Raw genomic sequence first — 26,300 nt, forward strand, 5'->3', positions numbered from 1 at the left:
AGGGGATTGAGGTGATGGTGCGCGGGTGCCTTGGGGAAGGAAATTCTATGGGGACTCAATCTGAGGGGGTGGAGAGAAGGAAATATTGTCTAAAAAAATTTTAAAAATGATAAATGTTAAATTAAGTATTCTACAAACTAAAAAAATTATTTTTAAAAAACGTGTTATGGGTTTATAATATAATAAAACCACAGATTTGTATAGATTATTCCATAAAGCAGAATGACAACGTCAAACATTCAGGGTATAATTAGACTATCAGGGGATCCTAGATGATAGAGATCATCTCATACAAACTCATCAAAGGGACAGACCTAAGTATGTTTTTCTGCCACTGTAGAAACATTTCTTCTAACAGGGACTTGTCTTCCTCTTTGTATCTGTTGATTTAATTATAAAGTACTCTACCTCCATAAATGCCACTCACAACCTCTATAAATAGTTTTACCTACTATTCTAAACACTTAATCTTTTTTTGTATAGTATATATATATATAAAATCTTTTTATATATATTTTATATATATATATATATCTTTCTGTGGTAGTTATCCAGGGGTGTTCACGAAAATTCAGAGTTTGAAACAGGTATACTATACAAATGTCTATACAAAAAAAGATTATATATTATATATGATATATAATATATTTTTATATATAATATAATATATAATATATTACATAGTATATATTATATTATATAATATATAATATATATGATATATAATATATTTATATATATAATATAAATATATATGTATAATATATATATAATATATATTATAATATATAATATATATGATATATAATATATTTTTATATATAATATAATATATAATATATATTACATAGTATATGTTATATATTATATTATATAATATAATATATATATATAATCTTTTTTTGTATAGACATTTGTATAGTATACCTGTTTCAAACTCTGAATTTTCGTGAACACCCCTGGATAACTACCACAGAAAGAAAGAGGACATCACCAGCAACGGTGGGCTGCTGCTCCATGACCCATGAAAAGACTTCGCACCAAGGCTGTGCTTAGTAACAAACACAGTGGTCATTAGCTGAGCATGTTAAACCAGCTCTCTGAATCATTTGCACTGTGGGATACAAGGAGGAAGGGCCAGTTGGAAATGACCTGAAAAATGGGGCATATTAAAATCACAGGCACAGTTATGCTATGAGAGGCAGTGTAGGTGGGCCATAGGGAGAGGATAGTCCCTAACTTGTCTTGGATCCCAAACAACCCTCTGATCCCAATCCATGTGTTTGCCAAAATGAACCCTCTTTTTCTTAAGATGCCCTGTTTCTGGCATCAGAATATACAGCAAAATCATAAAACAGGAAGAAACCCAAACCCCATCACTTAGATTCCCAACTCCAAATGATAGTGGCTATCTGGTGAACTGTGTGGAAAATTACTCTGAGGTTGAGTTCTATGGAAAAGAGTGTGGTGGTGTGTCTGCCGTGTTGTTTGGGAGGGCAGGGAAGAGGGTGGAAGAGAAACAGGGATGGTGCCACGAAGAAAGCAACCAAGATGGGAAAAAAAAAATCAAAAAACAAGCAATTAATCACATTATGCTGAATATTTCTATTTAATATTCTTCCCATATCTGCTCCCCTCTATATCTCAGCCACAACACTTTTATTTTCTTACATCATTGTGAACAATCATTTGTACAATATTTGATTCCTTACCTCAGGTGTAATCTCCACACACCTCCCATTACCACCTCATTTGTGAACCATCACCATAGCCCCTTGTGCTCTTCCCTCTCCTGTTTTGATTCCCTCCCTCCCCCTGCTATTTGTTCAGATCTATAATTTGCTAGTTTTGTCCTTTTTTCCTCTGACCCTGTGTTTTGTTTCTTCTATGTTCCTCCTATAAGCGAAGCCATCTGATATTTTTATTTTTCCTTCTGACTTAATTCATTGAGCATAATCCATTCCAGCTCCATCCATGTTGCTGCAAATGGCATGAGTTTATCTTTTTTGATTGCTGAATAGTATTCCATAGTGTTTATATACCACATCTTTTTGACCCAGTCATCTGTTTTTGGGCATTTAGGTTGTTTCCATATCTTAGCTATTGTCAATAAAGTGGCAATAAACACAGGAGTACAAGTTTCCTTTTGAATTAATGGTTTTGTGTCCTTTGGGTAGATTCCTAGGAGTGGAATTGCTAGGTCATATGGTAGCTCCATTTTTAGTAGTTTGAGGAACCTCCACACCGCTTTCTATAGTGGTTGGACCAGTTTGCATTCCCACCAGCAGTATAGGAGAGTTGGTTTTTCTCCACATCCTTGCCAGCATTTGTTGTTGCCATTTTTTTTTTTTTAATGGGCCATTCTCACTAGAGTAAGGTGGTATCTCATTGAGGTTTTGATTTGCATTTCCCTGATTATAAGGGATGTTGAACATTTTTTCATAAGCCTGTTGGCCATTTGCTTGTCCTCTTTGGAGAAGTCTTTTTAGCTCTCCTGCCTATTTTTTAAACTGTATTGTTTACTTTGTGTTTGTTGAATCATGTGAACTCTTTGTAGATCTTTGATATCAGTCCCTTATTAGTTGTATGGAGTGCCAATATTTTCTCCCAATCAGTAGGGTTTCTCTGTCTTTTGGTTATTTTCTCTTTTTCTGTGTAGAGTTTGATGTAGTTCTAGCTGTTTATCTTTTCCTTCATTTTCTTTGCTTCTGGGGATGAGCCCTCAAAGATGTTTCTGAGGTATATGTCGTGGAGTGTTTTGCCTATGTTTTTTTCCTGTATAGTTTATGGGTTCAGGTCTTACATTCAAGCCTTTTATATACCTTGAGTTGGTTTTTGCGTATGGTATGAGATAATAGTCTATTTCATTCTTTTCTGTGTAGCAATCCAGTTTTCCCAGCATGTATTGAAGATACTATCCCTGTTCCATTGCATATTGTTTGCCCCTTTGTCATAGATTAGCTGACCATATATGTGTGCCAGCCACAACACTTTTAATTCACAGTCTCTTGATCATAAAGAGGAAAAGTACATCTTCCAAACCAGATATCACCTCCCCAGAACAGATTGAATTGCTCTTGTTATGCTGATCAGAAAATACTATAGATGTGGGACAGCGATTCCCATCTTAGGAAATGCATGGCAGGACTAATTTTTCACTGGCTGAAAGTAATTCAATAATATCCTAAACTGTATAGGTCAGTTTCAGGTTTATGAAAATGTGAAGCTGAAAGATATGCTTTCTTTCAAGATTACAAACATACTAATTCAGATACTCAAAACTGGATAAGGAATCTTTTTGAAATTCATATTTCAGTACCACTTGTCACTATTCTTATCTCCAATTGTTAATCAGTTTACCACATCAGCCAATCAGCTTGCTAAGCATATGTAGTGGGTACTGTCCCTGTGCTAGTTTTCCCAATTCTAGAAGAGATGTACAAACACATATGATGACTATATGTTTGTTTTTGTGACATATTCCCCTCTATTAGGATTTTAAACTGTATTTTCCTGTATGGGCTATGAACGTATCTTATTTCAAACCAATAAACAATTTTATTTCTTATCTGTTTTCTGCTAAGGAAAAGAGGGAAGTCAGAAAGCGCTCAGTCATCCCTGACTAATAGGAGCTCAAAATGTTACTGGCATACTCATTCCAGAAGAACTGGAAAAGTATTAAAAGCTTGTTTGCCTTTTATCCTTGACATTGTGAGAAGTTGGATCAACAAAATTTCATTCTAAAATAACTACTCATTAAAGAGTTACATGAGGATTATGTTCTTTAGGCTTTTTTTTTTTTTAAAAAAGATTTTATTTATTTATACAAGAACTGGGGCACAGGCCAGAGGCGCGGGAGGGTGAGAGAATTCACCAGATTCAGAGCCAGGAGCAGAAGAGGCAGACGGACCTAAGATATTACTGAAGGGAGCAGCAGGTGAGGCAGGAGAGTTCTGCCACTGGCCGGCAATAGAACCTTCAGTGCAGAGGCTGTGGACAGCTTCACAGCGCTGTGCTCAACCCGCTGTGCCACTGGGGAGGCCCTGTTCTTTAGACTTTAAAGGATTTGCCTAAGATCAATAGCACTCAGTACCAGCAACAAGCGTTTGGGGAAAGGTCATGATTTCTCAATATAAGTTGGGGACTGAGTCAAGGTATACCGGCCACATCTCCTGGAGCTGAGGAAGAATACACATTTGGTGATAAACGTGCAGTGAAAGATGGAGGTGACAACCCCACAGGGATGTATTAAAGTGGGTTTCTTAATACCTATGTGGATGCTTAAGACAGCCAAATGTACATAATTAAAAACTATTAGGTCTATGTGTGAACATAGGCCTCGACCACACTCTTAGATCTTTCATGCCCTTATTCTGGAATGATCTGTTTCAACCTTTCAAGTCATTTTGTGCCTACCTTGCTTTGTGCCCCTGTAGGTGGGCACTCCTTTATTGTTATACCTCTGCTGCTGCTCTCGGTTTACTCCATCTTTCAGAATTTCATTCACTCACAAGTCTTCCATTTTGACCTCTCTATAGATAATTCCCTGGCCTCATCTATCTTCTGAGTGCTAGGCTTACATCTTCAGCTACCAGCTAGCTATTTCCTCACCTTGAACTCAGTCTATAAGATTTAGTTTGGTTTTATTTTCCTTCTTTACTTCCCCATTTCTTTTAATGGTACCAACGCGCCATTTTCATTCAGAGTCATATTTTAATCTTCTTCCTTATCTTCTCTCTGACTTTTAACACCCAATCTTTCAAATTCTTCATACATTATTTTGTATCAACTCCTTCCCATTCCTACCATTACCGCCTTAGCCCAGATCTTCATCCTCTTATTCCCTTAACTCTGCAATGCTAATTTTTTTTCATGATTTCACATACCTAAAGTCAAGGTTTATTTCATAATCCATATACATAGAAGGTAGAGTTTATTACAAAAATCTGTTATGTCAGCAGTGTCTTAGAATCAAGGAAATAGGACATCTCAGATCTAAATTACTGTGCTTCTACCTGCCCTTCCAGCCTGCATTCCCTCCCTTCTCTAGCCTGTCCTGCAAAATCCTGCCTGATTAATCCCCTTAAAACACTACTTTCATCAGTCATTTCTTAAGAAAAACATCAATGGCTCCCCATTCCCAGTTACATAAAGTATGCCTAGGGAATCCAGTTTAGCACTTAAAGCCTCCTACTTCCTCCCATCCCTGACCCCTTTCTGTCCTTACCAACATTATTCGCCCACCTAGAACCTATTGCCCAGAACATATCCTTCTCTATCTCTGTCATTCCCTAGGGTCAGAAAGCTATTTCTTACGCTACTTTCATCTACTTAGGCTTCAAGCACTATCTTTGTTGTGAAACCAAATATGAACACCCTTTCCCAAAATAATCTTCCTCTTGTAAAGTACTATGGTACTTGTCTTGACTGCTCATTTCAGACAATTAATTACCTTGAATGTATCTGTCTATGACTGTGAAGCTGATATTTACAGGGAAATTGAGAAAATTAATTACCTTACATGAGTGTCCTATTTCTCCCATCAGATAATAATAACTTTAATTCCTTAAAGTTAGCTCTGTAAGATATATTTGTCTCCCTATAATTCCTTAAGTTGTGATGGATTTAACAAACAGTCTAATAAGCATTGAGCCAAATTGGGGGGAGGGGGCGGGCAGGGGATCATATCTCTTATCACAGATTCATTGCCAACCTATTCTTTTCTCTATGGCTATTCCAAGTCACTTGTATTCAACTTCTCCCACCTACCCTCCTCTAGTGCCTAAGCTTAGTATCTTAGTAATATAACACTGTTGCTCAGCCATTATACTAAGTCAAGTGTGAAAGATCACAGTGAGTTGCAGATCAAGGAGAAACTTAGTGATATTATAAGATAAATGTGTGAAGCAGATAGTAACTGGAGGTGCAGTTAAGATGCAGTGTCTGGCTCTGTCAGCAAGGCTTTGTGTGGCGGCGTTCTAATGAGGTCAAATTTTCTTTCTTTTCACTTGAGTTGCCAGAGTTTTCAGTCAAAGAAGGGACATAATCAGATTTGCTTAATTGAAGTTGTGGAAAATGGACTGGAAAGAAGAGGAACAACTGGAAGAAGGGACACCACTTAGGAGTAACAGGGTAGTTATTGAAGTTTGGGGGGTGGCTGTGGCCATTTCTTAAAATAATAAAATTTGCTGCATCGATTGACTCTTATTAGCCCAAAAGATTTCTTGGTAACATGTGATACTGTTTGATAACATTTCACTCACACTTTCAAAATTAGGGTCAACCTTCTCAACCCTTCTGCAGCCTTATCAACTACATTTCTATAATATTCTAATCCTCGGTATTATGGCATCTTCACCAGTAGATTCCACTTCAAGAAGACACTTTCTTGCTCATCCAGAAGATGCAACTCCTTATCCATTAAAGTTTTATCATGATATTTCAGCGATTTGGTCACATCTTCAGGCTCGACTTCTAATTCTAGTTCTCTTGCTATTTCCACAACATTGGCAGTTACTTCCTCCACTGAAGTCTTGGACCCTTAAAGTCATCCATGTGGGTTGGAATCAACTTCTTCTAAATTCCTGTTAATGTTGATATTTTCACCTCTTCTCATCAACCTGTTAATGTTGATATTTTCACCTCTTCTCATGAACCATGAATGTACTCAATGGTATCCAGAATGGTAAATTCTTTCTAGAAGGTTTTTAGTGTGCCCAAATCTTTTAGAAGAACCATTATCTATGGCAGCTATACTTTCACAAAATGTATTTCTTAAATAATAACATCTGAAAGTCAAAATGAGGAGAAGGAGGAGGAAGAAAACACAGGAGGATGTCTGGAGCAGTAGCCAAACACACAACCTTGTGAAAGGACTCTTCCAATAGAGATGAGAAAACCACTGAGGATTGGGACCCAGGTAGGATTATTACCCTCTCAGCCCTGAGAGAACAAATGCATACAATTTGAATTCTGTCAAGTTAAAAAAAAAAAAAAGGAACAGAAAACTAAAATCTGTTGTTTGGCGTAACCTCCTCCATCAATCATCTTAGATCTTCTGGATAACTTGGTGCAGCTGCTAGATCAGCACTTGCTGCTTCACCTTACACTTTGGCTGTGGTGGAGATAGCTTCTTTACTTCAACCTCAGGAACCAACTTCTGCAAGCTTCATGCAGCTTCCTCACCTCTCTCAGCCTTCACAGAATTGAGGAGAGTTAGGGCCTTTATCTGGATTAGGTTTTGGCCTAAGGGAATGTTGTGACTGGTTTGATCTTCTATCCAGATCACTCAGTCTCCTTATCAGCAATAAGCTGTTCCATTTTCTTATCATTTGTCTGTTCACTGCTAGAAGTTTTAATTTCCTTCAGGAACTTTCCTCTTGCTTTCACAGCTGGGCTGTAAACAGTTTAGTGCAAGAGGCCCAGCTTTGGGCCTGTCTCAGCTTTCAACATGCCGTTAAGCTTAATCATATCTAGTTTTTGATTTAAAGTGAGAGACATGTGACTCTGCCTTTCACTTCACTCATAATGGGATATTAACTGGCCCCATTTTAGTACTGTTGGGCCTCAGGGACCAGGAAGGCCTGAAGCCAGAGACAGAGGTGGGGAACTGCTGGTGGGTGGAGCTTCAACACAGAGGCACTTAGACGTTAAGTTTGCTGCCTATTATAGTTGTGATTCATGGCGTCCTCATTGACAGTAGCCACTTGAAAGATTATGCTCAGTGAAGCAAGTCAGAAGGACTTACTTCCTCAAAGCAGGGGTGGGACAAGCACAAGAGACAAAGGTGATGGCTCATGGGGGGTGTGGTGGTGGGAGATTTATGGGGACTACACCTGAGGGGAGAAATCAAATACTGTACAAAAATGAAAACAATGTAAAAAATTTAAAAATTAATGAAAGGAAAAGAAAAAGATCATGGCACACAGATCACCATACAAAGGAAATAACAATGAGAATATTTGAAATATTGTGAGGATTACCAAAATGGGACCCAGAGACACAATGTGAGCAAGTGCTACTGGGAAAGTGATGTGGGGAAAGCTGCTCCAGGCAGGATGGCTGCCAGCCTTCAGCTTCAAAACGAGCATGTCTGTGAAGCTCAAGGAGGAAAAGCACAGGAGAGGAAGAGCGACTTCTTCTGAAATAAAGGGGAAGTGGGCTTGGGGATGGGCTGGAGTAGGTGTGAAGATAATGTGTTCTGACTTAGATATGATGAGTCTGTAGCATTGAAAGGACATTTTCATGAAATCAAGGACCCAGAAAAAGACATTGGTTGGAGATACAGAGTTGTGGTGGGCATTGTTCACCTAATAAAATCGCTCTCTCTTCTGAGTCCACAGCTCATTCTTAGCACACGACTACATTTCTTGTCTTACCTGTTTCACCAGATTTCCCCAATGCCCTGACTCCCAGTTTGTTATACTTTTATGCTACACCATTCGGAACACTTTTAGGATACTGTATATATAGTAGCATGCTAAATCTTAGACAATTTATAAATTTAATTGTATAGGATGCAAACTTCCGTGGAACCCCGGGGACTTTAGTTTATTATGACTTGTGTTTGAACATTCAGAGGTGCTCTTCTGGCCGTGCTCCTGCTTTTCCTAGCTCACGTTTTCCAGCTGCCTGCCTCTCTTCTTAGTCTTTTCTGCCTTTAAGATTCTCCTCTTAACCCTTCATTTTTTTTTTTAAGATTTATTTATTTAGGTATACAAAAACTGGGATACAGGCCAGAGGTGTGGGGAGTGAGAAGATTCACCAGAGACAGAGTGGGGAACACAACAGGCAGATCGACTGAAGTACACTGCTGAGGGGAGCATCAGGTGAGACAGGAGAGGTCTGCTGTGCCATGTGGGTATCCCCCTGCCTGGGGATCAAACTCGTGCTGCAGTGGCTGTGGACAGCTTCATAGGTTGCGTCTTAACCCCTTATGCCACCAGGGAAACTTTCTTGTTTCTGAACTTCCCAACGAAAGGTCCATGCAGCAGGCGGGAATGCAGGAGCCAACCAGGAAGCCCACCTGGGGGGCAGGAATACGGATACCTGCCTGGAGGACTCAGACAATGAGCCTCCCCCCACCCCGGAGTCTCATCTCAGACAAAGAACCTCTACCTGCCCTACGAACTTTTCCCGCCACACGAGCCCAACTACCCACCTGACCTCTCCTCGTCCTATAAAACCCTGCTTCCCCCTGAGCCCAACTACCCACCTGACCTCTCCTCGCCCTATAAAACCCTGCTTCCCCCTAACAACATGCGCGACTCCACTGACCCCTGCCTTGGGTCTGTGAGGTCCGCCCGGGACGCAATAAACTTTCCCTCCCTTTGAGAAATGTAGCCTGGCTCTCCTTTTCTTTACCGCGCCGAACCTTTCACCCAATATCCCATCTACCTCTATAAGTGCTCTGCTGACATACTTCCCAAATCCATATTTAGAAAATTAATATTTCCTAGGATTCTATTTGGTGCTTTCCTCTCCTGTCATTTTGGTGTGCACCCAGTATGACTTCATCCACTTGTGTGGCTTAACAACTATTTTCAATTATTTCTAATTCTGAATCTCTAGCCCAGTCTTCTTCATCCAGATCCAAATATCCCACTCCTCTCGGGTCATCTTTATTTGGATGTGTTCTGCAAGTCCTTCAAATAAAATTGCCCAAATAAAGTTTTCTTCTACCCCATAAACCTAGACTTCCTTCCATCTAACCCTCAGGGAATGGCGCTGACATCCTCCCAGTAGCCCAGCATCCTTGACATCTCCCCTCATAATTCAGTCTGTTGTGAGACCTGAACAATTTTACATTTTAAAAGAGCATTTGTGAAGAGAACACAGTGCCATCAAAGATAATGAGAAGGTAATGAGAGAGCTGACAGAGGAGACTAGCCTGGCTGGAGATAAGTTTTGTTGGGGCATGTTGGAAAGCTTGTTTGGATTACAAAGTGGGAAGAACCTTGGAAGGAGACTTATGGGCCACACAGAGTATTTCAGGGTTGATGTGCTCATTGAATCAACGAATATCAGGTAGTTCAAAGATCATTAAAAGAACAGTCACTGGGCCTCCCTGGTGGCACAAGGGGTTAAGTCGCAGCACTATCAAGGTCTCGCCAGCCACTGTAGCAGCAGTACGAGTCCTGGCCCGGGAGCTGACCCACAGGGCACAGCAGACTTCTCCTTTCTCGCCCACTGCTCCCCTCAGCAGTGTATTTCAGTCAATCTGCCTGTTGTGCTCCCCCTCCCCCCACTCTGTCTCTGGTGAATCCTCTCACCCCCCCACCTCTGACCTGCGCTGCAGTCTTGTATGCATAAATAAATAAAATAAATCTTTAAAAAATAAATAAAAAAAGAATAGTCACATGAAAATGGAGCGATAAGTCAGAGGTGAGTGAGAGAAACTATCACCACATAACTGGACACATTTTATAGAAGACACAAGCAAAAAAAAAAAAAAAATTAAGGAGTCCCAACAAGAAACTCAGAAAGTCTGACATTGAATTTAAATGTAAGTGTAACAGCTACCGAAAAATAAAAAACAAATTCTCATTGATGATGGCAAATAGAAATCAAGCATTAGGGATGCGGCTAGAAATAAATTATTCAGAATAGTTGCACTGACATCATTCAATGGTAAAGTTCTTATTTTAAAGTTCTCATAAACCATCCCTTAATTATATATGATTTTTTTAAGATTTATTTATTTATTTATTCATTTATTTTTTATTTATCCATTTATTTCTTCATCCACACAAGCACTGGGTACAGTCAGAAGCACGGGAGGGTGAGAGAATTCACCAGAGCTAGAGCAGGGAGCAGAGCAGGCAGAAGGACCGAAGCACACTGCTGAGGGGAGCAGCGGGCGGCAGGAGAAGTCTGCGCGCCATGTGGGACCCTCCTCTGGTGGCCGGGGAGCAGCCGAACCGGCGCTGCAGATGCTGCGGGCAGCTTTGAAACCCAGCGCTCAACCGCTGCGCCACCGGGGAGGCCCAATTATATATGATCTTTACATGGAATACACACACACACACACACACACACGTATTTTTAATACACATTTACATACACATTTCACCAAAGTGAAATGTGAGGATGGTATCCTAAAACATCTGGATTTCCATGTGCCTCAATAAGTTTTTTTAAAAGATTTTATTTATTTATACAAGAGCCGGGCACAGGCCAGAGGTGCGGGGCTCAATAAATTTTTTTAGGTTAAACAATCTATATTTAACAACATATTTACAAATTGATAAACATGATCTTTCCATTTTATTTGGCTTTTATTGGGAGGCACCTGCCTCCCAATGTGGTCAATCAGTAGTTAAATAACTGGGAGAAGAATAAGCCCAACGCTCCCTATACCATGTTTCTAAAGCCAAAGAAAAAATCAAAATAGTTGCAGGAAACACTGCACCTTTTGGAAATAAGATATATTTATGAAGCAGAACATTCAAACTGTAAAAATAAACTCACTTATCTGATGACAGCATCAGGAAGCTAAAGAGTTTATTTTCAGCTTTTTCTTTAGAAATAGGGAGATCATGAGTTTCAACATAGTAAATGTGAAACAAATAGCAACCAGAGAAAGACTAACCTGAATAAGCAGTAAAAAACATGACATTTAAAAAAAGATATATTTAAAATGAAAGCTTTCCATTTCCTTTTTTTTCTGATTGTAATTTTAATCATAAAGCTCCATTGAATTGCTAAGTGTACTTACATGAGGTCCTTGAAAGCCCGACTCCCAGTGAGGATACATGTTGATTTCCATCCCGTAGCTCAAGCTGTATATCACAAGCTCTGTATACCTGGTGTTGTTTGAATTAATGAGCAGAGCAGCTGTTGGTTCTCTTGGGTTAGCTGCCACCAAGCACTCATTAATAGCTTTCTAAACTCCAGATTAAATCTTCAGCCCCGCCTCTCTGAAAAGGAAAAAAAAAAAGTGACTCTGAATTCTTCCTGTATTTCTGGACAGTAACTTGAATGTAGGAAGACACCTGGTGTCCAAAAGTTTCTCCCTATTTTTGATTTCCATTCTATCTGCTGATTTTATTTTCACGAGAGGAAAAATATTTTTTTCTGCGTTTCTTGAAGGTAAAAAGAAAAATCTACAATCAAAATCTCAATAATCTTTTTCACATTGCTTTCACATATAGGTGTATTCAGAACATTTATTGATATACTATTTTGAGTAAAGGAAGATATTAAACACGAGGATTTGCAGTTCCTTAAGAATCACAGACCTTAGGATTTTTCAACCTTTGTTTCAAGAGACTGGAAGAAAATTCAGTTTGTTGCATTTTATGTAAGCTACTACAATTGAAAAACGTTGCTACATTTTATAAAGGATGGACCTTGCACTTTTGTTGAACGCCTACACTCAAGTAAGTGGCAGAATATAGGCTCATGATCTGCTTGTCTTCTTCATTTCATTGGTATATGTTCATTTGAACACATCATCGGCCTCACCTTATCTAACATATGAGTTTGCTTTCTACTTAAGAAAGCTAAAATAAGGAGTAGTCAACTTTTAAAAACACTTTATAGTGTTGTTTTTAAAAATTAATGAATAGGATGAGCAGCATATAGATTAGAAGAGGCAAGCACATTTATAGAACTAATACAGACTAGTACAAACCAAGGAAATGAAGTTGATTTTTAAAATGTATGTTTCTAGATTGTGTAATTTATGAAATTGAACTTTGGGGTTACATTTTGACTACTCCACATGTGCACATCCTTCACTCACACTCCACCAATCCTCTGGTGCCTAGCCCCTGAAATTGATTGAAAGAATCCTAAGGGCCTCCCAGGTGGCCCAGGGGTTAAGTCTCAGTGCTATCACCCTGCAGACTGAGTTCAGTCCCTGGCCAGGGAGCTGATCCACATGGAGCAGCAGACCTCTCCTGTCTCATCTGCTGCTCCCCTCACCAGTATATTTCAGTAGATTCGCCTGTCCACACTGTATCTCTAGTGAATCCTCTCACCTCTGGCCTACACCCTGGTTCTATGCCAAAAAAATAAAGAAAAATTAAAAAAGAAGTAATGTAAAAAGGAAGAAATCCTAAGTAAAATATTAGTAAACAAAATCCAACAATCTATGATAAGAGTAATACCAACCAAATAAAACTTGTTATTTGGACTGTGAGAATGGTTTAGTTTTAGAAAACTATATCTTACATTCTGAAAAATCATTTCCTTCATCTTTCCTAATAAAACATAAAGCTCTTTCTGTCATGTAGAATATCTAGAAACTTCCTTATCTCACTAAAGAAAAACTACCAAACCCTCTAATAAGTGTCACAAATACCCTCTTTTGCTCCTGCCATCGCTATTCACATTGCACCAAAGGCTCTGTCAGTACAACAAGACAAGAAAAATATATGAAGCTTGATTATGAGAAAGTAAAAATTAAAGTCATTCTTTATCTGTAGATTGCAGGGTTATTTACCTAGATCTCCCAAGAGAACCAACTAAAATAAGTTACTTACTTATTTTACTTAGTTACTAAGGTAACTGGACACAAAATCCTCAATGACAATTAATAGGAAAATATAGCAGGGAAAAAAAATCCAATTCACAAAATCTATGAACATAAGAGAATTAACCTAAATAAGTGTGCAAGATTTATTGAAGAAAACTCTAAACTTATTAGAAGACTTAGACTTTACAGACATTCTCTGTTCTTCCATGGGAATATTCAGTATTGTAAGGATGCTGATTCTCTCAAAATAATCTACAAGTTCAAGGTAGTCCCAATGAAAATTTTCACAATGTTTTAAACCTAACATGACAAGCTGCTTCTCAATTTCCAGGATAAGAAATATACAAAAATAAACCCAGAAAAACTAGGTGGAAAAAATAAGGTGGATGGGCCTCTCTGATGGTGCAAGGGGTTAAGCACTGCACTATGAAGCCATCACAGCCTCTGCAGCATGAGTTCGATCCCTGGCCGGCCAGGGAGAAACCCACATGGTGCAGCAGACCTCTCCTGTCTGGCCCACTGCCCCCTCAACAGTGTATTTCAGTGAGTCTGCCTGTTCTGTTCCCCACTCTGTCTCTGGTGAGTCCTCTCACCGCCCCCCCCCCCCCACCCCGCACCTCTGGCCTGTACCCAGCCAGCTCTTGTATGCATAAATAAATAAATCTTTTAAAAAATATAAGGTGGAGAATTTACCTTACCAGATATAAAAACAATCTATAAAGCTATAGTTATTAAAACAATGCAGTAGTGGAATTGAAAAAACACAACAGAATAAACAGAACAGAGTCCAGAAACTGACCTATGTGGTCAGTTGAATTTAACACATGCTAAATGAAAACAGTAGGAAAATGAAAGATAATTCATAAACTAGTACTGGGACAATAAGAGAGGCACAAGGAAATAAAATAAAGTGAATCCCTACTTTGTACCATATTAAAAAATAAATCCAGATTAATTTAAGATCTATAGTACAGAAGCATTAGAAGAAAAAAGCTTGGCAATATCTTTATAATCATGGGGTGGGAAAGACGTGGCATCCATAAGAAAGAAACAGACAAATTTTATTAAACAGAATTTTATTTATTTATTTATTTTTAAAGTAATCTCCCCAACTCTGAGGAAAATTACTTGCTTTTTTTTTTAAAAAAAAGATTTATTATTTATTTATACAAGCACTGGGTATAGTCAGAAGCGCGGGAGGGTGAAAGAATTCACCAGAGCCAGAGCAGGGAACAGAACAGGCAGACTGATGAAATACACTGCTGAGGGGCACGGCAGGAGAGGTCTGTGCACTATGCGGGACCCTCGCTGGCCTGCCGATATTGAACCAGTGCTGCAGAGGCTGTGGGCAGCTTCGCAGCCCAGTGCTCAGGTGCTGTGCCACCAGGAGAGGCCCTAAACAGAATTTTAATACTCTTCACAGCAAAAGACTAGGAAATATATTTGCAACATATACCACAAATGTTTAAAAACTATAATATATAGACCTGCTCTCAATATATGATAAAAATAAGAAAGCTATTAGCAGAGGAGAAAACCAATTCTTAGGAAGAGAAAGTACAAATATTCCAATAAATATTTGAAAAGATACAAAGTATCAGTAGCAATCAGGGAAATGTAAATGAAAACAAGCAAGGAGGAATTACTTTTTGCCTATCCAATTTTAAAAGGTAAACGGATTGATAACATGCTAGTGTTGGGGTAAAAAAGAACTTTCATACTGTCAATGAAAATATGAAGGTTTATATCCTTTCATCCTTTTTGGAGAACAATTTGGTAACATTTATCAAAATTTTTATTATAGGGCTTCCCCTGGCAGCGCAGGTGGTTGAGCACCGCACTGTGAAGCTGTCCACAGCCTCTGCAGTGCAGGTTCAATCCCCGCTGGCCAGCGAGGGTCCCACATGGCGCAGCAGACCTCTCCTGCCTCGCCCACTGCTCCCCTCAGCGGTGTATTTCATCAGTCTGCCTATTCTGTTCCCCATCTGTCTCCGGTGGATCCTTTCACCCTCCCGTGCATCCGGCCTGTACCCCAGTTCTTGTATGGACAAATAAATAAATCTTTAAAAAATTTTTTTATTCTATATTCTCTAGCACTTCAAGTTATCTATCCCATGTACATGCCTACAAATGCATACAAAGGTACATGTACATTTATAATGATGGTGCCTCTCTCTCTCTCTAGTGGACATAACCTAAATAACTCTTAATAGGAGAGTGGTTAAATAAAATACTGTGAAATACTAATACTGTAAAATACTATGTGACTGTTAAAAGGAATGTAGATCTGTTTGTATCCATATGGTATACTTCTTAGACACACTATTAAAGGAAAAAGTAAGCATCTAAACTACATGAATAGCGATCCCATGAATGTAAAATGGAGTCTATACTACATCCTACCAGTGTGTTTGGGCTGCCATAATAAACTACAGGGCACAAAGCGAACTACAGTCATAATAAACTACAGCCACCTACCTGGGCGAGTTCATTCTCACCTCCCAGACCACGAAGTAAAGCGAGCCAATGGCTTAGAAACAAAAAATTCTTACAGTCCTGGAGGTTGAGAGTCTGATGTCAGGGTGACCACAGGATTAGGTTCTGTGAAGTCATGCTTCTAATCAGCTTCTCCCTTCTTGTGTCCTCACAGGTTAGATTGTAGTGGGAGTGCCAGGGGCACTCCTGACTCTTAAAAAGGACACTGATCATTTTTAAGGATCACTTATACCACTAAAAGGACATTGATCCCAGTCCAGGGCTCCGCTCTTACCTCATCTAACCCTAATTACCCCCCAAGGTCTTATCTCCTAATCCATAACATTGAGGGTAGGATTTCAACATATGAATTTGCAGGGGACTCAAACATTCTGTGCACCATGATGCCTCATAGGATGCAGTGGTTCTAAGGAGTGAAATAAAAAGCATGATTTGGGAAGGCAGAGGGAGGCTTGAGCTGAATTTCCCAAACATTCTCTATCTAGTTCTGTGTTGCAATTATTCTCAAGGGAGGGAGCGTAGTGACAATGAGAAACAGGTGCTTTTGGGTTTCAGTGAGTAAAAATAACTTTTGCAATGTTAGGAACTATCCTGCACAATGAAAATTTTGCCCCAAATGGCAGGGCCACTGCCCTCTGAGAAAATCTACTGAAGTATTAAATTCCCTCTCCTTTCAAGTAGAAAGCTGAAGGAATTTGTGCTCACACAGTAAACAATAGCATTGTCTTCTGCGATTTGGTTGGGCGATTCAAGGGCATTCTGTATCATGGGACTCCTCCCAGGCATGGAAACTCCTAGTTAATCATTATATATTTGTTGGTTACTGAGCGTATGGGGTCTGTGTTTAAAGCAGGGTTGCAATCAGAGAAGCCAGCCAGGCCAACAAAGCGTGATTTTAAATAACTCAACTTCCTCCTTCTGTTTCTCAAATGTGCTGGAGGGTACACACAAGCCCCTGCTGGGCCAGGACAGTCACAACCTTCTGTAAAATGTGATTAGTTAATTCAAATTAAATAAACAGAAACACACAGGAAACAAGGTTGTATATTGATGCGTTGCCCAAAAAGCCCTTAGAGACTCACAGGAACCTGAGCCGTGCTTGCCCCTCAGCGAGTGCTCAGCGCTGGCTAAGTCAGCCAGGACAGCAGCTCTACAGAGCAGGTGTTAGGGGTATACTGTAGGGAGATAGTTTGGGTTTCACACACAAACCTGAAGGTGCCTCAGGGACGCGCCTCCCTCCCCACGCCACACTGAGGACCACTGCTCAGGGCGGTGACGTTGGGCAGCCAGGCTTCCAGGGATCGCCGGCTCCGGCAGGGCTGGCTGTTTTATTCATTTTTGTATTTCCAGAATCTTACATAGGTCTGGGCACATAGCAGTCCTCAGCACATTGTGAGTTAAATGAAAATGGACTGGGGGTAAATTACTAATGAGGAAGATAAAGAAACTAGAGAGGCCTCCCTGGTGGCGCAAGAGGTTAAGCACCGCACTATGAAGCTATCCGCAGCCTCTGCAGCATGAGTTCCATCACCGGCCAGGGAGAAATCACATGGCGCAGCAGACCTCTCCTGTGTCGACTGCTGCTCCCCTCAGCAGTGTACTTCAGTCAGTCAGTCAGCCTGTTCTGTTCCCCATTCTGTCTCTGGTGAATCCTCTCATCTCTGGCCTGTACCCCACATCTCTGGCCTGTACCCCAGCTCTTGTATGCATAAATAAATAAATCTTAAAAAAAACCAAACGTGAGTGAGAATGGTCTTCTTGGCACTGAAGGTCAGCTCAATATTAATCTTCATGACTTTATTTCTAGAATATATGATTTGATCTAACATGTTTTGGATTAAAGTAAGAACAATTATATCACAATATGGAAGCGGATTCTTATTTTAAAAGAAAATCAAATGTGGAGAGAATATACTAATATTCCAAGAATATGTTAATTTGAGAACTATATAGAAATATTTACTGATTAAATACTTGATTCTTAAAGGGGATTTTTATAGTGTGAATTTTTTTTTAAGATGTAGGCTTTAAAATAAGGCCTAAGCCCATTCTTCTGGTGACTGTGTTAATGTTAATATAAATTTTAACGACTCCAGATTGGAAAATATTTTTCTTACACAAACAGAGGTATGTATTAGGTCTATGCTCTTGATGAAACAATGACTTGCAACTCCATGTGTCAAATTCATCCCGTGTCTTACTTTTATTTACATGACTTTTTCTGGCAAATGAAACTGTATGCATTGGAAAAGGCTCCCCAGTTTTGTTCCTGTTCCAAAGCCCTACAATCAAGGTGTCTTTGTATCCGGGTGAGGAGCAGGTACTGAGCAGATGTGACCACAGGCCACGAGTCCAGGGAAGGGAGAGGATGGAAAATCACTGAGCAGATCATGACCTAAGGAAGGACAGGGACTTCTAGGTGTCCCCCACACTGCAAAGAGCACCTGACTCGCAGGAGACACACAGCAAACAAGCACTGACCCGACACTAACAGGGTGTGTATCCAGGGCCAAGGAGACCTAAATCCTCCTTGGCCTGAAGGAGATCTTCAGGACTATATCCTTGGAGAAAGCGACCTGGGAAGAGTGAGGCACGCAGGATTGGGGCTGGTGGGGGCCTGAGCAAGGGGAAGCAGAACCTTGAGCGGTTTTGGCAGAGCTAGACCTGAGCAGGAGGCTTAAGAAGACTCAAGGTTAAGGGTCCTGATCATGGCACAGGGGGCCTGAGTCAACCCACTGTAGGGGCAGGAAGGGCACAGTGCAGGTTTTCTATGACCCGAGCAGATGGGTGAAGGAGGAGTCCTGGAGGCCTCAGTGGCTTTTTCAGGGTTTTATTGGGTTTACCAGGTACATGGCAGGCAAGGGTGCCGGGGTGGCCAGGAGGCTGGCAGGCCTCTCAGTCCCTGGCAAATCTTCACTCTTTGTGGGCTCTCTGGCAATCTCATCCTTCTCTCGTTCTCTCTCCCTTGTTCTTGTGGTCTGTTCCTCTGGCATCACCGAGATGCCGCCCTTCTAAGCCCTGTCTCTGCCCAGGTGAACCCACCTACGTATGCCCACACCCTACTCCAGGTGCCCACCATCGGGCATGCATTCGGGACCGCAGGGATCTATCATTAATCCTAATGGTGGGAGGGCAAAAAAGTCTAACATTTACCCTACACCACCAAGGAGCAGAAGCGGGAATTGGAGGAGAGGAAGCCTCTCACCTGCTTCCTGTGTGTGCATGTGCCTGGGTGATGAACCACAGCAGAAAAAGGTTGAAGAAGCTTCTCACCTTAAGGAGCCTCTCACCTGTATTCATTTTCTGTGACTGTCCTAACAAATTACTCCAGACTGGGAGGTGACAGTGGTGGTGGTGTGTGTGTGACCTAAAGCACAAAAATTTATTAACAGTTCTGGAGGCCAGAAATCCCAAATCAAGGTGTTGTAGTGTTGTCAGGGCTTCACTCCCTCTGGATGCTCTAGGGAGAGTCTTTCTTTGCCTCTTCCAACTTGTAGTGGCTATAGGCAAGCCTTGGCTTCCTTATTCGGCTTGTGCCCACATCTCTCCAATCTCTTGCCAGTTTTTCACTTGGCCTTCCTCTCCTCTGTGTCTCTTCAAGGACCAGTGTCCTTACAAGGATAGGATTAAGTATTTACCTGAGTAATCCAGGATGACCTCATCTCAACATCCTTAATGGCATTTGCAAAGACTTTTCCAAATAACACTCCCTGAGATTTCCCTGAGGACCTATTTTTTCGGAAGGATGAAGATCAATTTTGTATATCAACTTGGCTGGGCCATGGTGCCCTGATTTGTGCTCAAACATTATTCTGGATGCTTCTGTGAAGGGACTTTAAGATGAGATTTATATTTAAATTGGTGGACTTTGAATAAACCAGACTGTCTTCCATGATATTAAATGGTCATCCAATCAGTTGAAAACCTGAGTAGAATAAAGGGCTGACCTCCCCTGAGCAAGAGGAAATTCTGTCCCCCCGGTTGCCTTGGGACTTCAGTTATAGCATTGGCTGCTCCTGAGTCTCCAGCCTTCAGCCTCCTCCATCAGATTGGGACTTACCGAGCTTCCATAATCATGTGATCCAAATCATTAAGCTTCTTAATGTGTGTATGTGCGTGTGCATACACATATGTGTGTGTGTCTCCAAGTATGTAGTGTATGTATGTACTCATATGCACATATACACATCCTATTGGCTCCTTATCTCTGGAGAACTCTGATTAATACAGGGGGCCACCATTCAACCCCCTGCACCAAATATCTCATCTACAGCACTTTCTGAGACCTAAATGTGCATTTGGTCTTGTTGAAGTACAGCTTCTGCTTCAATAGTTCTGGGCTGGGGCCCAAGACTTCCCATTTCTAACAAGCTTCCAGGTAAAGCTGGTGATCTCAGTTAGGGTGACCAGTTCCTCCCACGACTATCCCAGTTCTAACACTCAAAGTTCCTTTTCCTGTGGAAACCTTGAGCCCCAGGCAAACCAGGACAGTTGGTTACCCTTCCACTGGCCCCAGGACTGCACTTTGAGTTGCAGAGGCTAGAGATCCTTGCAGAAAGAGGACATTGTGAAAAATGGAGATTTTTCTAAAACCTGGGGGTAAGTATAAAAGTATCTTGCGGGATAAATCCATATGTATTAGTTCCCAACATGAGGTGCCAAGGATGGTCACTCTCATGTTACTCTCAAGAGTCTTCCTTTTCCAATGCTGTCATTTCTTTTAATTTTCTATCAGAACAGAAAAAAAAAAAAAACAAAAAAAACCACAACCCACACCTACACTTCAGTCAGGGTGATTTTGTATCAAATTCCCCACAGTGACTCAGCAGATGACTTTAGGGAAACAGAGACCTCCCCAAGGAAATTCCCTGTGCTTCCTCCCCCACGTTGAACATTTTTTTTTGTCCTTTTTCTGTGCACTGATTACTTCCTTCCCCTTGCCTGGCAGATAGTGAAAGGGATGAGGCATTGAAGTCAGCCAAAGCTGTGTTTGAATTCCGGCTCTGCCATTTAAAGTCAACTGATAATGGACAAATTAGTTAACTTCTCTAAGGCTGCTATAATAAAACACTGGAAGAGATCATATCCAGAGGGCACCACCAGGGGAAGGACACACCGATGCAAAATTCACACCCAGTGCCCAACACTCTGAGTTTCCTTGCTGTCCTGATGCGGGCAGAAGTTGACACAGACTCTCGTGGGCGATGCAGGCAGTGGGGGAGATGGTGTATCTTGGTCTGATGACCAAGCTAGTTATAGCTCGTAGTGTTATTTTACTTACATTTTCCCTGAAGTCAACTTTGAATGAATTCATTTTTTCACTTCGCTGGTTCTAACCAATATTATTTGTGAAGTCATGGGTTTAACTTGCTAATTATATATTTTTTCAAATGCACAGTAAATGCATTTAGGTAAAACATTCAAGAGCTATTTAGTCTTTTATGGTTGCAATAGGATTAACATGCTAGTTATAGATCTTCCTTCTAATCTACATGAGAATGAATACACTCGGGTAGTCATTCGTTCAGGACATAGCAGTGACTTTTTCTGTTAGAACAGCCTGGTGTGGTTTAGGCTCTTGGCACCCATACCAATGCCACTGACCCCAGGTCCCACTTGGTCCTAAGACTGAGAAGATCCGAGGCTTGCCACACTGTTTAGGAGGCTCTGGTATGTGTGTTTCAAGGATCCTGGCCAGTATGCAGTAAATCCCAGATCTAGTGTGGAGGTTGTAAGGTCAGGAATGACCACTGAGCAGGTTTTCTGATCCCATGCAGACCGGGTAAAGGAGGAGTCAGAGTCCTCAGTGGTTTTGCAGGTTTTTATTGGGATTACCAGGTACACAGCAGGCAGGGGCTCTGGGGGGCTGGTAGGCTGGCAGGCCTCCCAGCCCCCAGCAGGTCTTCACTCTGGGCTCTCTGGCCTTCTCTTGGCTTCTGCTTCTCTTACTTCTCTCTCAGCTTCTGCTGCTTCTTTCTCAGCTTCTGCTGCTTCTCTGCTTCTGCTGGCGTCCCTGTGAGGCCGCCCTTAAAAAGCACAGCCTTAGCCCAGGTGAATCCCATCTACCTATGCCCATACCCTACTCCAGGTGCCCGCCTTCAGGCATGCATTCAGGACCATAAGGATCCATCATCTATCCTGACGGCGGGAGGGCAGAAAAGCCTGACATTTTCCCTTACCCTACAGAGGTTTTCTTCTGCTCTTTGTTAACTTCCATATGACGGAGAGAAGTTAAAAAGGATGGGGGAATCTATTTTGGGGTTTGGATGTCTTGTTCTTGCTTTCTCATCTAATTCTTCCTTGTATGTGACTAAAAGAAAAAATGACTAAAACCTGCTGTGTGTTTGGCCATGCTTGCACGCGCACGGGTGTATGCTTGTGCACGTGTGTACTTTTTCTCCCTCTCCCCTCCTGCCTCTTTCCAGGCAACTGCATGGGTAACTTAGCTCAGGACCTATAGCAACTAGGCAGCTCAGCCACTATCACTATTTTTTTTCCCTTAGGGGGCCTGGCCCACATCCTCCTCAGAGCAATGCTCTGAGCTCAAGGTCCACACACTGATAAGATGCCAGATTCAGATCTGGAGAGAGTCTAGGAGATGCCACCTCTGGGCTAAGCCAAGAGCTCCAACCCAGGTTTATCTGACTCTCTGAGACTGCACGTCCGGGTATGGTGCCCTGCTTCAGCTAATGTGACCATTAACATATCCAGCATTTTTCAAGGAGCCGCCTGCATTTGGACTTGACTTTTCAAGTCAAGTCTTTGTCTTTTGCTTTTTTAGTCTCTTCCTTTCTCTAAGGGACTTCCTCCTTGTGCTAACATGCTCCCTCTAAGGCCAAAACAAAACCAACCAATCAAACCTAGGTGTCTCTATTGTGTACCCTTTGCAAGTGGTCAGCACCTGGTCAGCACCATCTTTTTCCTGCCTTTCTTGACACTTATTTTATGAGTGGGTTACCGTTAGGGTCTCCATCTGCCAGCCTCTCTCCCATTCATTCATTTTTCCACTGGATCTTTAGGCCCCACCAACCTCCTGAAACTGCCATCCTGAAAGTCAGGAGTGTCCTCTCATGACTCTCATCCACTTCTGCAGCCTCTGGTGCCTTCACCCTCTGGTAGTTCCCACACCAGATGGCCTTGTGCAACTCCTTTCTAGGGCTTATCCTGACTCATCATCTCCTCCTCTCTGGAGGAGGCTCCCAGGGGGCCATGTTTTCTGGCCTCTTCTTCTCTGCCTGCATTTGTCCTCTCTGGGAACAGCCATCATCTGTGTTGCCTTCTGCTCTCATCACAACATTCGTAGGGTAAAGAATTGTCAGGCTTTTCTGCCCTCCTGCCATTAGGATTAATGATGGATCCTTGTGGTCCTGAATGCATGCCTGATGGCGGGCACCTGGAGTAGGGTGTGAGCATATGTGGGTGGGTACACCTGGGCTGAGACTGAGCTTATAAGGGCAGCGTCACGGGGATGCCAGCAGAGCAGGGAAAGACCATCAGAAGAACAAGCAAGAGAGCAGCAGAACGAGAGCATGAGAGAACGCTGGAGAGCCCAGAAGGAGTGAAGACTCGCTGGGGGCTGGGAGGCCTGCCAGCTTCCTGGCCCCCCAGAACCCCTACCTTCTGTGTACCCAGTAAACTCAATAAAAGCCTGAAAAAGCACCAAGGGCTCCAGGACTCCTCCTTTACCTGTCTGCTCAGGTCATAGAGATCGTGCCCTGGCCCCTCCTGCCTCTACAACATGCCTTCTGCCTTTGCAAAAGAAAAAGGCGGCAGCATTTTGTTCCATTCTTGTTCCTTCTTGGAGCCCAGTACTAAACATGGAAATGTTGAAAGCTTAATGAAAAGGCCTCTGGGAGGGTCAGTGGGAGCAGCTCAGGGTTTCAGAAAGGAAGCGTGATCCTTGGAATGATCTCTTGAGATGCATGAGAGTACTCATAAAGAATGAGATGAACTGAACCAGCGGCTTTGCTTTCTAGTGACAGGAAGCAAACTTGTTAGCTGCTCAGGGGGATGTGTAGATATCAGCTCCTAAGTCAAGAGAGGCATCCATCAATGTTTGTTTTAATAGATTAAGGACAAGAGGGCGAGCTGGGGCCCAGGTGGAAGTGAAGTAAAGCCATTTATCCTAAAGACCTGCGGATAGCACTTATAGAAGGGAGGGGCTCCTCAGTTACCCAAGGTCCTTTAGTAAAAGTTGAGGGGAAATAAAGACCCAAGAAGGGACAGCTGTGGGCAGGTACTAGTCCTTCTGCAGCTCAGACTCCTCAGCAAACCCACTCTGATTGCCCATGCTCTCTGCAGGGTCCTGGAGGCCTTCATAGAGGCTCCTTTTTATGAGGCAGAGGCAAACCTCTTAGACATCTGTGGGTTCTAACTGTGGCTGGCAGGAAGCTTTCTGCCATTCAGGAAACAGGTGCCCTGGGAGAAGCATGGAGTGCTTTCTTGGAACCATGTCCAAGTGCTGCCTGGATGTGAAGCCCAAATTCCTTCAAGCTACTTGGACAGAATTATAATTAGGGGATAGAAGTAGGTGGGCACCCAGTCTACCCGAAGGCATTGGCAGATTATGGAGACCAGGTGGTCATGCCAGCATCAGGTGAAACTAGTCAGAAACACTTTGGCTCTGCTTTATTTTTTTTTAAAGAATTATTTATACAAGAACTGGGGTACAGGACAGATGCGTGGGAGGGTGAGAGGATTTACCAGAGACAGAGTGGGGAATAGAACAGGCAGACTGGCCAAAATACACTGCTGAGGGGAGCAGCGGGCGAGACAGGAGAGGTCTGCTTCACCATGTGGGATTCTTACGAGCTGGCTGAGATCAAACTGGCGCTGCAGAGGCTGTGGACAGCTTCACAGAGAGGCACTCAACCGCCTGCGCCACCAGGGGAGGCTCATGGCTCTGCTTTATTACCAACAGATCTTAGTTAATAACTTTCAGAACCCATAACATTGCTAGTAGTGGGTGAGTGTGTGTGTGTGTGTCTATGTGTTATGTACATGGGTGTGTTTTCAATGGGGGATATGTTTATGATGACATATGTGATGTTAAGACAATATAAAATAAAAGGTGCAAGCACAGAGGGGGTAAGTAGAAGACACAGAAGGTAGGGTAGAGGGAGCTAGTCAAGACGAGGAGCCAGAATGGGAAAGAAGGCTGCAAGAGACTTCTGTGGACAAAGCCAGCTGATCTTGTACACAGAGGATCTCCTTGGCCTTCCTGCATTGTCCAAGAGAATTAGGCATCTGTCAAGAAGATGACGACAAGGGCTCTTGACCAAGGAGGCCGGACACTGATGGGAGGAGTGAAACTAGTCAGGAACAGCACAGATCCCAAGAGTGTTTCAAACACCTGGCACCATTCCTGCCTTCCCTTTCCTCTGTCTGTCTGCTGTTAGAGGGTGGGTCAAAATCAAAACAAGTAAGTTAGACCTTTTTTACCTCCAGATTTTCTCTTAACAAATCTACCCAAAGAGCACAAAAACATTAACCTGCACCCCTATGTTTATTGCAGCACTATTGTAAGATATGGAAACAACCCAAATGCCCAAAAGTAGATGACTGGATCAAGAAGATGTGGTATATATACACAATGGAATACTATTCAGCAATCAAAAAAGATAAACTCATGACATTTGCAATAACATGGATAGAACTGGAAGGGAGTATGCTTAGTGAAATAAGCCAGGAGGGAAAAGAAAAATATCTGATGGTTTCATTTATAGGAGGAATATGGGAGAACCAAATAAGAGATCAGGAAAAAATAAATAAAATAACAAAACTAGCAGGCAACCAAAAATCAGAGACATTCTGCAGGGGAAGCGGAAGGAGAGAGTTCAAAACAGGGGGTGGGAAGAGCACAAGGGACTATGGTGATGGTTCACAGGTGAATTGGTGGTGGGAATTTTACAGGGACTACACCTGAGAGGAGAAATCAAACACTGTACAAAAAATGACAATGAAGTTACATATATATATAAATATTAAAAAAATGAAATTCTTGAAAGAAAGAACAGAGAAAACTGGCAAGAAAAAGAATGTGAATTGGAAACTTTGCAGATAACCTGACAATATATATAGAAAACCCAAAAGACTACCAAAAACTGCTAGAAATAATAAATGAAAACAGTAAAATGGCAGGACACAAAATCAATATACAAAAAATCAGTTGCATTTCTATATGAAGAGAATGTACCAGAAAAAGAGAAATAAGGAAAACAAATCCCATTTACAATCAGGCCAAAAGAATGAAACACCTGGGAGTAAACATGAAGGAGGTGAAGGACCTATATATTGAAAACTATAAAACTCTGTTACAGAAAAT

At 41.7% G+C, this 26,300-nt stretch overlaps 1 protein-coding gene across 1 annotated transcript in view; it reads right to left on the reverse strand.

Annotated features, from left to right (window-relative positions):
* GNE (glucosamine (UDP-N-acetyl)-2-epimerase/N-acetylmannosamine kinase) overlaps positions 1 to 11,874 on the reverse strand; it is a gene marked incomplete at both ends in the record, with an annotated part of 52,895 nt that extends 41,021 nt beyond the window's left edge. Inside the window, one exon of the mRNA XM_084237511.1 lies at positions 11,717 to 11,874. Within this exon, the coding sequence (XP_084093637.1) occupies positions 11,717 to 11,767 (51 nt within the window). The remainder of the gene's footprint in view (positions 1 to 11,716) is intronic.
* Between the last annotated feature and the right edge of the window lie 14,426 nt (positions 11,875 to 26,300).

Source organism: Talpa europaea (genome assembly GCF_964194135.1).
Source record: "Talpa europaea genome assembly, chromosome: 7".
NCBI classification, from domain to species: Eukaryota; Metazoa; Chordata; class Mammalia; order Eulipotyphla; family Talpidae; genus Talpa; species Talpa europaea.